We start from the raw sequence: 13,429 nt of genomic DNA, 5'->3' as shown, positions 1-13,429 counted from the left end.
ATGTGTGTGTATGTACATAGTGGAGCTTCAGAAAGAAATGATTTTATCAGAGAATTGTTAATATTCCAAAAATGTTACTTGGGTTAGATTACCCTCTTATGCATCAATACTTTGTTTCTGATTTTGTATATATTGTTACAGAAATCACATTTGAAGTTAGATTTATTCTTTTCAGAAAATTAAATACAACTTCTGTAATCCTGTCTTTATAAAGTAGTGATTTTATATATATATATATATATATATATATATATATATGCATGTACATGAATGTGTGTCCATATATGTATATTTATATATCATATCATAGTAATTTTTGGTTTTGTTTTGTTTTTTGCTGTCTTGTTTTCCTACCTGTATGGCAGAATGTTAATGTAGTTAAGTCAATAATATTTATCTTGGTTTTGTAGCAAGACTGATGTGGATATTAAAGTTTGAAGACCTTGTTAAAATTTAATCATTTAAAAATTAGTTGGTTTTGTTATTTTAATAGGAAAGATATTGTTGTCTATAAATGTTTGGCTTACTAAGCTTAATATATATGATATTAAAAATATAAGATGTTTTTTTAATTGAACTTTCTGATTATGTACTTGAGACTTTTCATACCTATGTGATAATTTTATGAGGTAAAAGAAATTTTACTATATCAATTGTAGTTCTGATATTAAAACTTGGGTGTGGAATGGGGTTGGGGATTAATGTGGGGAAATTGGGAGAAAAGTATAATGTCTAAAACAGTAAAGAATAAATTTCCATGCTTTTAGTTTGAATTATTTTTTATTCATTGTAGTGTTTTCATTTTGTGAGCTTTTCTATGCACATACAAAATGTTTCTCCTCAGGCCCCCTTGTATTTGCTGGTCCTATTTTTATGAACCATCGAGAACAGGCTCTAGCCAGACTCAGATCCCATCCATCTCAGCTAAAGCATAAACGGGACAAGCACAAAGGTATTTGGTCTTCCTTATCGATTAGGTGGGATACTTCCCCAGTTTCTTCCACTCATTTGAATTTTGTCTCTGGGAAAATGCACAAACCTAATTCTTCTACTTTGCTTCTTTCATTATATAGCCTGAGGAGAAAGAACATGATGAAAGATGTACTGTTTGTCAATGGCTGTCAGTCTCATTCCTTTTTATTTGTTAAATTTAATAAGACATTTTGGAATGTTTCTTTTTCTTTACCTTTTCTTTTCCAATTTCATAAAGTTGAGGGAAGATGGGAAAATAATTGTTGCTTTCTGTTTTTATCCTTTATTATTTGCTCTTCAATGACTGCTATCTGACGTTTTACAATACTTTTAAAAAAATGTTTTAGAATTAACAAAATTACTAAATTCAGTGTGTAAAGTGATAATGAGTTGATTGCTATTATACTTTTCCATTGTTTTAATATTAAAGTTTATATACACAACACACACAATTATTTGGTATTTGAGGGTTAAATGCTGATACGTGTAAATAAAGAGTTATTATATCGACCTATTCTAGTCCTAGAAAACTGTCAGAGGTCTAGACAAGTCTGTGAGTTAACTAAGAATCTATTTCTGTGTAATTCTTTGAGATCTTATAGCTCTGGATTAATTAGACATATCCCAAAAGCAAATTTACTTTCCTTTAAACTACAGCTATGGGTCAACTAAGATCAGGAAAGAATTTAATGCACAGTATTTATAAATTTATATATAAATTCTGCCTTGAATCCTGTTGTGTGTACCAGGGGCTCTTTGACAATATAAATTCCAGTTGCTGCTTTCTTAAATGCTCAGAATATATCCCACAAAATAGAATACAAAGTTTTAAAAACGTACATTCCATATAGACAACTTAACCTATTTTGTGTCTTATTTTTCTTTTGCTGTAAGACTGTTATAAACTAATTTTATTTTTAAACTTTCATATGTAATATATTTAACTTTATTTACATTTATTTACATTATATTTAACTTTATATACATTTATTTATTTATATATTGCTTCTCTCAATTTATCAGTTTGCCATTCAAAGCCAAACCACAAAACAAAACAAACAAAACCCCTCTTATTAATCAAAGCATTGGTAGAGCACTTTTTACGATATATTCTCCAGAAGTAAAAATTGAGGATATTTTAAATCTAACATGATTAACTATAGGAAAAGTTGTGATTGCTTCATTTATTAAGTGCTCTAATAATGCCATAAATGTTTAAATCTAAGGAATGATATTTGGGGTATACTATGTGTCAGTTATTTTATTGTCAGAATTTCTGATCTCATATTTTATACTATGCTACTATTAGGATGGATTTTTCTCAGTGTCTTTTTTTTTTTACCCCCAATTAAGGAAAAGTGGAATTTTTCTAGTACTTTACCTGAAGTTAAATGTCCACATTTCATGAAGCAGTTTAAAACTTTTTCAGCTCTATGTTAGTTTCTTATGACCAAACATCATACATTTTTGCAGAATTTGAAAATGAAATGCTAAATGAAGACTAGGGTTACAAATTTAAAACCGACTTTTCACAGTGTCTACATTGAGTAGCTGTAGCAGTTAGTCAACAATAACTGGCCTTGCTGCCATCTTATCTACCATTGGTTTATTTTATAACAATACTGTGTTTTTATAGCAACCTCTTTAGAAGGACTTACTTGTGGTATTATAGTATACAGCCAGTTGTGTGTATGTATATGTGTTTTTATCAGGTTTGGTAGAGTGAAACAGTTTCATCTCTTTACCACCAAAATGAATTTAAAGTGTAAGTAAGTAATATTTTATCAAATGGTGCTTTATTTTATATAAAGAGTATTAACTTACCACTCACTAATTCCTGTACACCCACAAATTCTCTCTCCCTATTCTCTTTGCATTCACTGTTCCTGTCATTTAATCATCTCCCACTCACTCTGCTTTTAACTCTTGCTACATATAATCACGTTCTTTTAATATATTTTTCCTACATATGATTTTCTCTTTTTTTCTTACCCTGTTTGTCTTCCACGAGAAATTTACTATATTAATTGCTGTGTTCTGTCTTTCATTTAATTATACTGGTGGTATAGATTGTCAGATGGTAATAGATAAAATTGTCTTGACTATCACTTTTTTGTGGAGGTGTGTGGAGGGTAAGAAATGTGGATTTATTGTTAACCAGGAGTGGGTTCTGAGCTGAAAAGTTGGAGAGCTTCTGGGCTGATTGGAGAAAATTCAGAGAAAGTCACAGAATCCATCCTGTTATAGGCAAATTTTGACTGGAGGCAAACTAGACTATATAAGGCTCAGTTAATAAGTATAACATATAATCCATAAAACATATAGTAAGTTATTTTAAAAATGTAACCATAGACCATATTTCAAACAGATAACTGGATTAACACTTGTTTCAGCTATTCAGTGCCTTACATAGAAAAAGATTTTGATGTAGTACTCCTAGTTAGGAACATCTGAATTGCTCTGGAGACAGTCTTGACATCTGGCTTGGAATGACTAATATGAAACCCGAAGGCTCACTGATAAACATCTGTGTGTATTTTATACCTATTTTCTGTTTAGAAATGGTGTGGTGTAATGGAAATAATATAGCCTTTGGAATTAGACGTCAGTTTTAGTCCTAAATTTGTCATTTTTTAGAACTATGTGGCTGTTCAGAAATTTCATGATCTCTTTGGCTTCAGTTTTCCTTTTTTTAAAGATAAGAATGATAATTCCTAACTGATTATGTTGCTTTAAAGATTAAATTAAGATATATATATATATATGTGTGTGTATATGTATGTATATATTTGTATATATATACATATATATTCTTGGAATTCTTTGCTTTCTCTTTTAGAATTATCCAAAGGCACAAAATTTGAGATTTGTTAAATATATAATTAATTTCTTTTTACAAAAGATTTAAGATGTCAGCCATTTGATGGTTGTAAAATAGATGATCAAACTCCAGAACTGCCCTACTACTTACTACTTTGGGCTGGTTACTTAACCCTTCTAAGCCTCAGTTTTCCCAATTGCAAAGTAGAGTAACAATACTGGTATCATCAGATTATTGTACTGATTTTTAAAAAGCAACAGTAATGAATATTGATTGAGCACTTTTTACATATTATATAGGAGCTTGTGAGGTAATGTACACTATTGCTATTTTGTAGATAGAAGGCAAAGATTTAAAGAAGGTCCAGTGTCCAGTTGTCATACAAGTAGCAAATGGTAGAGCCAGAATTCCGATTCAAGTCCCTTAGTCTTCAGTGCCCAAAAGCACTTCTTCACTGTGGTATTTAAATATTCAGTGTGTAGTACAAAGTAAGTGCGTAGCTAACTGTATTTGATAAGTGCTCTGCTGTTTTCTTTTAGTCCTTTTGTTCAAAGTACTCACTGTGTTCTGGGATACGTTTTATGATATGCATGACTATAAGATTACACCAGAAAGTATAGATTGAGGTAAAGATTAAAATTAAAAGTTAGAGCCCTTTAGATATTGAATCTTCTTATCTCTCTGTGTGTACACAAATATGCATAAATAGTGTAGCATATATATATATATATATATATATACACACACAATATTTTAATCATATCTGTCAAACTTTATGGCTATGTTATAGTTTCATTATCACATATATATGGACAAACATATAGTAGGGGAAAATGCAGATATGCTTATACCTACATGGCCAATTATAAGAATATTCAGATCTAATTATTTTTCCTGCAACTCTGAGATTAACTTTGTTGCTGCTCATTATCACTTTATTGAATAATGAGGAGAATTAATCTTGCTAAATTTTACTTCCTGATTCTTGAATTGACACTGAATTTTTGGCTGCAAATCAGGTACACTTTTATTCCTTGATGACCCGTAAATTTCTAAACTGTTAGATGTATACTTGATTTTTTAACTGACATCAAATATGAGATACAAATATGTATTATTAAAATTCTTCCACTGCTGCTGCTAATGATCAAAAACTTCGTCTTTTTTTTTACTTGTTATGTTTTCACCATTTATAATAATTGAGAGATTATTTAATGTAGTTAGATACAGGTTTGTTTAGATGAACTTGAACAAAATGTTCCTTGTATTATTTTTACCTTTAAATAAAAACTATTACTCTTTTAATCACTATGATTTTAATCAGTAAATTACTAGGCTTTTTTTTTTCTGTCTCCTTCCCTGATGCTGTACCTCTATTGTGGGATTTGTATCTATATTTATTAATCTCTGAACACAGGAGAGGGCAAAATGCTAAACTCAAAGGTAAAAATTTCTAATTAAGCATCAATACATTTATAAAAGTAAAATGATACTTGTAATATTGAATTTACCTAAGTCTGACAAAATCACATGAACACAGTATGTTTTCTCTGTTAAATTAGATCTGGTTTTAATAATTAGATATTTTTACCAGTTGAGATGAAGCTGTAAAATTTCTATACATCTGTCATCTCATTTAGTTTTTAGACAATATTTACTCCTTTTTGTATAGGGCCTTGTTTATATTAACCGTTCCACTGTCTTTCCAAGATGAGTCTCAGAACTAAGACTGTGTTTCATTTTGGATGGAGTTAACAAAATGTTGTGATTTTTTTCTTTTTAGCCCATTCATTCTTGCAGATTTAGTTTGACAAACCCACATTAGGTAATTTAGCAAAAGAGGAATCCTATTCTTTATCCTATTATAGTAAAACCTCTCACTAATTCAGAATTTATTATACTTCAGATGCAGTATTTGTGATCTTTTTTGAGTAAAAAATTCAAAGTAATTTCTTCCTCTGAATTTTCAGGGTCATACTTATAAGGGGAAACCTGTCTAAAATCACTAGCTTTTCAAACCAAGGGCTCAAGAAATGAAGGATTCCTTCAACGTGCCTTCAACCTCTGGGTCCAGCAATTAATTCTTGTATGTTAAAGGACTTTTATGTTTATGGTACATTTTTATGTAATATAGGCCTATTTTGAATTATAATGTAGGTAACCACATTTTGTTTATTGTAGCACTTAGTTTAATCTGTAAACTGTACTGCTTGAAGATATTAGAATGGAATTTTTACCTAAATGTTTTATGATTAAGAAAGACCTTTTCAGTAAGTCATATGGACCAACCTATTCTATGTTATTCCGAATTAGTGAGGTTTTACTGTCCTAGTGTTATAAAGAGTTTAAAGATTTTTTAAATAATAGGATGTTATTTAGTTATAAAAAGGGAACTCATAATTTAGGCCAGTCTTATCTTACCTGGATTATTACTAAAGATTAGAAATACTATATAAAAGAAGAAAGGGTAATATTGAACATAAAAGGATTTGATGTTATTCTGTCTAGCATTCTAAAATGGGCAATAAAAATTCAGATGTAATTAAAAATGTGTGTAGATCCACATGTGTATCTGCATATTATACACACTTATTTAGAGTTGCTATACCACAAGGAAGTGGCTTAAACTAGTTGACCTTTCGAAATTCCTTCCAGATTTACATTTATTCCATGTGTAAGGAATTTGAATCTTGATCATACAGAGATCATATTTTAGTTGGCATATAGTTTTAGATTAGGAAAAATGAGTTGTCTCCTTTATTCACACTTTCCAGACTAAAGTTTTAGATTCTGGAATGTGGTTTTTGTTTTATGGTCAGAATGCCAGAATATTTAAGTCAAATGTAAAAAATAGGGGTGGAGAGAAATGTTTGAAACAAGTTCGAGAGGGGAAGAAAGAAGAACTAAAACAGAAAGGTTTGGTTAAGAGTAGTGTTTGGGGGCTAGAAAAAGACCACAAAGTAGAATGGCTAAGGAGCAGGGTGGGACAGGAAAGATGAATAAGAGCCAGCCATTGGATTACAATATATTGGATAAAGCTCTTTGGTCTTTATACATTTTTTTAAAGTTCAGTTGATGGAATACTGATGGACAGGGTAGCCTTTCTGAGATGTATATGTGAAATCTAAGTCATTTAAAAGTCAACTAGGAACTTATTTTTTAAGTGGCTGGTACTAACACTATTACTGAGTTTAAAATAATTGTTAAATGACTTTGCATGCAGTTATTTTTATGCAAACTAAATTTTCCCATGTAAACTATTTAGAATTTTGTTAAATATGTAATTTAATGACCCATTTACATTACATAACTGACTAGCTTAATAGGTTTTATCCATAACCAAATCTTTTCTCTGTTTTTATTGATTTAGTGATACTTGCAAACAGAAATATATAGTATATCTTTCCAAAATTCCTTCTTTACAGGTAGATTCTTGATCTGTCACTTCTAACAGCTGCAGATTCTTCTTGCTTATTTCTCTTAACATTTCTCTTGTTCTTCCATAGTAAACTAATTGAAAGTTTTATTTTGAAGATGAATAATGGCTTAATCACAAATTATAACACTTACAGATGGAAGTGGAGAACGAGGAGAAAAAGATGCCAGCAAAATCACAACATATCCTCCAGGCTCTGTGAGATTTGACTGTGAGCTCCGAGCAGTACAAGTCAGCTGTGGATTTCACCATTCAGGTAGCAGCTGGAACTTTAGGGTATAACTGCATTTTTACAATTGTGCTAAATAACTTAGTTGTTTGGTTTTGACAAATGTAGTCTACTAAGTATGTGTTAAAAGCTGTAGTATGACAATTTCTCTCAAATCTGTAAAAGCTTTATATTTGTTACAGACACTGTGGCATGATAGAAGAGGTACTTATCTAGAGATCTGGTTTTTAATCTGTCTCCTGAAGGACTTATTTTATAATTCAATTAATGAAACTGCTGAAGATGAAATAATCCCTAAAATCCCTTTGCTCTCTAGGATTCTGTGATTTTTACCACCTGGTCCCGTATTTTGCTGCTGTTCAATGATACATGTGTATCAATAAATTTCTTAAAATGTAGAAAATAATTAAATTCTTAGTAAATTACTGACATTTGACCTATATAGCCTAGGTTGTACTATTCAACCTTTATAAAAATAAAAAATGTTAAATTCTTTCTTTGGTACTAAATGTATTTCCTTATTTGACAAGCATTGACAGATATTAAAATTATAACGTAATTGTACAGAGCTCAAACCCATGTGCTGCGTATATAATTATCCTAGATATGAGAGAACATATTATTTTCTATGGAATTTTCTACTCATTATTAAAAAGGTTTTACAGTTGGCCCAAACTGGTATCTTATAAAATATTGATATTATTAAATGGCATTTATAAGAATTTTAATGTATTATATAAAACATTATACATTTTTATAACCTATACAAATATTTTACAGAACTAAAATTATATTATATTACTAAATATAAATTGCCTGTGATTCAATTACCCATTTTTTTTTTAAGTTTTTGTTTTAAACATTTGGTCCTCATATGACTAGGGCACTCTTTAATCCCCATTACCTATTTCATCCATCCTTCCACCCACCTCCCCTCTGGTAACCATCAGTTGGTTCTCTATAGTTAAGATTCTGTTTTTTGCTTTGTCCCTCTCAATCTCTTTTTTTCCCCTATGCTCATTTGTTTTGTTTCTTGAACTCTACATATGAGTGAAATCATATGGTATTTGTCTTTTTCTTACTCTCTAAGTCCATGCATGTCATTGCAGATGGCAAGATTTCATTCTTTTTCATGGCTGAATAATATTACATTGTATATATGTATATTACATATTCACATTGTCAATTACAATTGTCAATTACAATTACATAGTCAATTACACATTTTAAAAGCTCTGTAAATTTTAAATAGCGTATATTATACTGCTTTCAGTATTGTTATGACAGAAATATAAAATACATATAATAAAGCTGTATATTTTGTTTTCAGTGGTTTTAATGGAAAATGGAGATGTCTATACGTTTGGATATGGGCAGCATGGGCAGCTAGGACATGGAGATGTCAATTCCAGGTACTAGGACTTTTTGTTTGAAGATACTTTTTTTCTTTTTTTTCTTTCTAAATATGTATTTCTATACTTGAAATCGTATTTATGCCATTGTTTTGCAAAATGTGGCCCATAAATTATAGGTGGATCTTGATTTTGTGGTTGAGTGCGTTTGTGGAGATAGATGATTTTGTGGCTTCAGAAGAAATATTGATTTACATTTTATACATTTAAAATAGAAGAGTGACTATGATTATCACAAAATCCTTCCATATTCTTAATAATTACTATTTTCTTAAAGGCTCTTCATAGCAATAGAAAAGATAGTGGATATCCCCAGATTGCATTTTTAAATTACATTTTTAATTGCATTTTTAAATTGCATTTTTAATTGCATTTTTAAAAATCAGTGGATTCATTCATATTCCTTAATGTTGTCAGTTTTGAAATTTTGTTCTAATATTAACATGAAATCATAGAAGCATTTTAATAATCTTTAAACAGAACCTGCGGTCTCTCAGAGGAAACTGACTTATCCGGAATAGTAAAGAACTATTGGTGGTGGAGACTACCAGACATTGCCTTATACTCCTTCTTCCCTGCCTCATTTGGGAGTAGAGTTTTTGTTGGTGACATGACCATGCAGTAAAGACTTCATTTTCCTGCTTCCATTGCTGCAGGATATAGCCGTGTGAATTAAAATTGCTTTGGAACCATGCTGTTAAAGGGGAGGGAAGTACTCTTCCACTTCCTGTCCTTGCTTCCCAGCTTGTGGCCTGGAATCTATGTGTAGTGGCAGGAACTGGAGAAGTCGATATAGCAATCATAACTTCGAAACCACACATTGAGACTGGCAGAGCTACAAGACAAAGAGAGTCTGAGTCCCTGACACCATAGAATTGCCACATTGGCTCCTTACAAGTAGATGCTCAGCTGAGAGAGAAATAAACTTCTATCTTGTTTAAGTCCTTGTTACTTTGGCTTTCCTTATGCCAGCTGAATTCATTTCCTGCTTAATTAGAAGTGAGAATGCTTTTGGCCGAAAGTATAGAAAATCTATCTTTATTAGTACAGGACTTCAAGAAGAACTTACTAAGACAGGATGTCATGTGCAAAGGAGTCATTGGGAGAAAGCTCCTGTGGAAGATGAAAGGGAAAAGAGCAGGAATAAGCAGGGAAAACTGTCAGACACAATGCAGTTCTGACCCCTGTGAGAGGAAAGAAGGAAGAAGGATAGAGTAGGAACTGTCTAGAGTAAAGTGCAGTTCTGAGGGAGTTTCAGGCAGGCAGTGTGGTGCCCTTGGAGGAGCCCCATATCGGGCAAGATGGTCAAGCATTATACCTTACCATGCTCAGACATGGCTGATAGCAACCTAGGGGAGAAGAATGGCCTCATGGATCCAAAGGGACAGCATCTAAGGCTGTCAGTCAGCTCTGCTCCCTGAAGTAGGTTGTCAGAGGTCTGAGTGATCCACATATATGGCTGCCTCACCATTGAAACCAGCCTAATTGATCAAGCCTGGAGATATGTATGGCAGCTTCAGGCCAGACTTGACTTACTGATTCATTTTGTCATAAGAACCTTCTTTCTTCTGTGAATCTCCACTCTGCCTCATTCTCCCTTGTATTTATAAGATACCTGCCAGAATCAACTGGGTGTATATGGTTTCTCTTTTATGTACAGTGAATTACTCTAGTCCTTAAGTAAAATCCAGAATTTTCACTCTGTTCTGAAACCACCCCATTGCTCTGGCGGGGATGCATTATTGCCATTTATATGGTAAAGACCAGTGATTCTTAATCCTGGCTGCACACTGGAATTACCTAGGGAACTTCAGAAATCCTATGCCTGGATTCTACCTCTAGAATTTCTAAGAAGAATATGTTGGGAGGTGGGGGTAGGGTGGAGGTGGATGGAGGCAGCAAGAGCAGTGCTGGATAGGATCAAGAGTTTTTTTTCCTAAAAACTGTCCAGACTCTAATGTGCATTGGGATTAAGAACCGTTCACTGTTTGTCCCTCATGGGTAGGGTCAGATCCATTTGCAGTGCACACAAAATGGGTATGAAATGGCATATCCTTAGTTACTTTGATGAATGTTGTTGCTAATGAGAAGAGATAATTAAGGAACCATTAAGTTGAATTTCTCACTAAAAATGTAAGTGTAGCATCCATTTGATATTCTTGTCAAGAGATTTGTAAAGCGGTCACAATCTTTTTCCTTTTATTTAAATGTTTTAATTCTAGTTAACAAAAGCTGTTGCAATCTTAATGACCAATATCATGCTTAGAAAGAGAGCAAAAGGTCTTTGGCAGAATAAGTTTCTCAGATGTCACTGGATATGACATTTGAATATTGGACATGGGACATGGTAAAATATCAGTGGCTTGCAGGGTTGAGCAGTTACTGTCACAGGTGTTAGAAGGCAACAGATATTTTGCTTTATAGTTGAATGACATCAGTGATATGCAGAGACTGAGTCAGAGTTATAATTTGTATGGGGAAGAATTTGTCAGCTTTTCTGTTTTTCACTGAGGCTCATGACATAGAAGAGGGTTTATCATCATCTTCATTGTCATCATCATCATTGTTGTTCATGTTGATAATTTTGTAGTCATGGTATAAGCTGAGAAAAGTGCATTACAGTTAGACATGATGGACCATCAATCATGTGCAGCAAGAGGGCAGAAAACAATCGGCAAATAATTATATTTCATGGCCTCTCCTGAGTGGGAAGGAAATAGTGAAAATCATGATTATAATCAAGTCACAGCCCTGAGGTAATTGTGCAATATGAAGAATAGACAGCATAAGCACAAGATTCTGCTACACCACATTGAGGTATAATGGCTATTGAAAGAGAAGTACTTATTTTTTTTAGATTTTATTTATTTATTTGACAGACAGAGATCACAAGTAGGCAGAGAGAGAGGAGAAAGCAGGCTTCCTGCTGAGCAGAGAGCCCGATGCGGGACTCGATCCCAGGATCCTGGGATCATGACCTAAGCTGAAGGCAGAGGCTTTAACCCACTGAGCCACCCAGGTCCCCCAAAAGAGAAGTACTCTTGTCAGCTTTTAAAATAAAGAGGTTACCTAAAAATAAAAACATTGTCTCATAGACCTGATTATATCAGTGAGCACTGTCCCTTAATTTGCACTGCCTTGCTTCAGGTGATGGTATCATAGCAATATGCTGAGTATTTCGAATAGCTGGAATTTATCATCTTCACAAAGATATAATGGATTTAAATTATTAAAAAGATATCAGGGTTTCTTAAGAAGATTGAACTGTGGGATGCCTGGGTGGCTCAGTGGGTTAAAGCCTCTGCCTTCAGCTCAGGTCATGGTCTCAGGGTCCTGGGATCGAGCCCTGCATCGGGCTCTCTGCTCTGTAGGGAGCCTGCTTCCTCCTCTCTCTCTGCCTGCCTCTCTGCTTACTTGTGATCTCTGACTGTCAAATAAATAAATCTTAAAAAAAAAAAAAGAAGAAGATTAAACTCTGGTGGGGTTTGCTTTAACTGCTTGATGTTGTTCTTTTCCCACAGGTACATTTTGATACCTGGTTCCATTGATTGAGTTGTAACTGGAAGGGTGTAGCATGTCGTGTGGGGAGAGTAAACTGGGTAGCCCAGTGAAATAATGCCTACACACTATGCCTGGGTGTCCTAAACAGAAATTAGCCAAAATCATTTCTGTTATAACCCCTCTAGTTACCCTGTTTGTCTTGACCCATGTTGGACTTGGAAGGCATGAGACAAGAACTGTAGTACAAATTGAGAATCGAATTGACCGCATATGTGGAGGAACAGAATCCCCATAGCATACATGTTAACTGACACAAAGAAGACATTTAGTAGATATTTACTTAAAGTGTATGGTTGGGGGGCAATTTTAAAAATGTCTGGTAAATCAAGTGTTTTTAACTGGAATTTATTGTATAGCACACATTAATAATGTGTGGTTAATGGAAGGTCGGTATTGAAGTGTGCATGGTAGCAAAGATTAACAAAATGTTATTGATGGTCTTCTTACTTAATGTGTTGTGTTGGCAAAATGAGTTCATTCTCTAGTTTGGGTCCTGATTCTATCAGTTGGTACCCATATGACCTTGGCCAAGTTTATTTAACTTGTCAATGTCTCTGTCTCTTCCTCTGTTTAATTGGAGTAAATATATTTCCCTGAGAAGGTTCTTGCGAGAATCAGGGAGATCATGCCTGTCATTCACTTAGCTCAGGGTCTAGTCCATGGTAAGTGCTCAGTGATGTTAGCTGCTGGTTTTTAAAGTAAGTCAGAAAGCTTGTGAAGGCTTTTGGACATTTTCATGATGAGTCTACTAGCCCTCTTTTTGGTTTGTTTCTTTTGTTCAGTATGCTTCTGAATGTCTGAATTCCACTTTTTTAAAAATCATTTTTAGTAAACTTTAACATGGATGTTGGCAAAGAGATTATAGAGGCTTCTATTCTCTGTTTTTCAGTAGAATTTTGGTCATTCTTAAAGTGTCTTTGAGTTTCTTCTTTTTTTGGTAGGCTATCTTCATTCTGCATTAATATATTACCCAATCATAGTATCTAGAACCATTTAGA

General features: G+C 33.1%; 1 protein-coding gene across 13 annotated transcripts in view; it reads left to right on the top strand.

Annotated features, from left to right (window-relative positions):
- Positions 1-13,429, top strand: part of MYCBP2 (MYC binding protein 2) — a 259,246-nt gene that overhangs the window by 80,964 nt on the left and 164,853 nt on the right. For 11 of the 13 annotated variants that reach the window (XM_047720174.1, XM_047720180.1, XM_047720177.1 and 8 more), the window contains 3 exons: positions 845-952; positions 7,366-7,485; positions 8,789-8,870. In XM_047720174.1, coding sequence (XP_047576130.1) covers positions 845-952; positions 7,366-7,485; positions 8,789-8,870 — 310 coding nt within the window. Of the gene's footprint in view, positions 1-844; positions 953-7,365; positions 7,506-8,788; positions 8,871-13,429 lie in introns of those variants that run through there. The other 2 variants (XM_047720176.1, XM_047720181.1) reach the window with 2 other exon arrangements.

The sequence above is a fragment of the Lutra lutra genome, chromosome 3 (assembly GCF_902655055.1).
Source record: "Lutra lutra chromosome 3, mLutLut1.2, whole genome shotgun sequence".
Classification (NCBI taxonomy): domain Eukaryota; kingdom Metazoa; phylum Chordata; class Mammalia; order Carnivora; family Mustelidae; genus Lutra; species Lutra lutra.
This window is presented reverse-complemented; position numbering and strand designations above follow the sequence as displayed.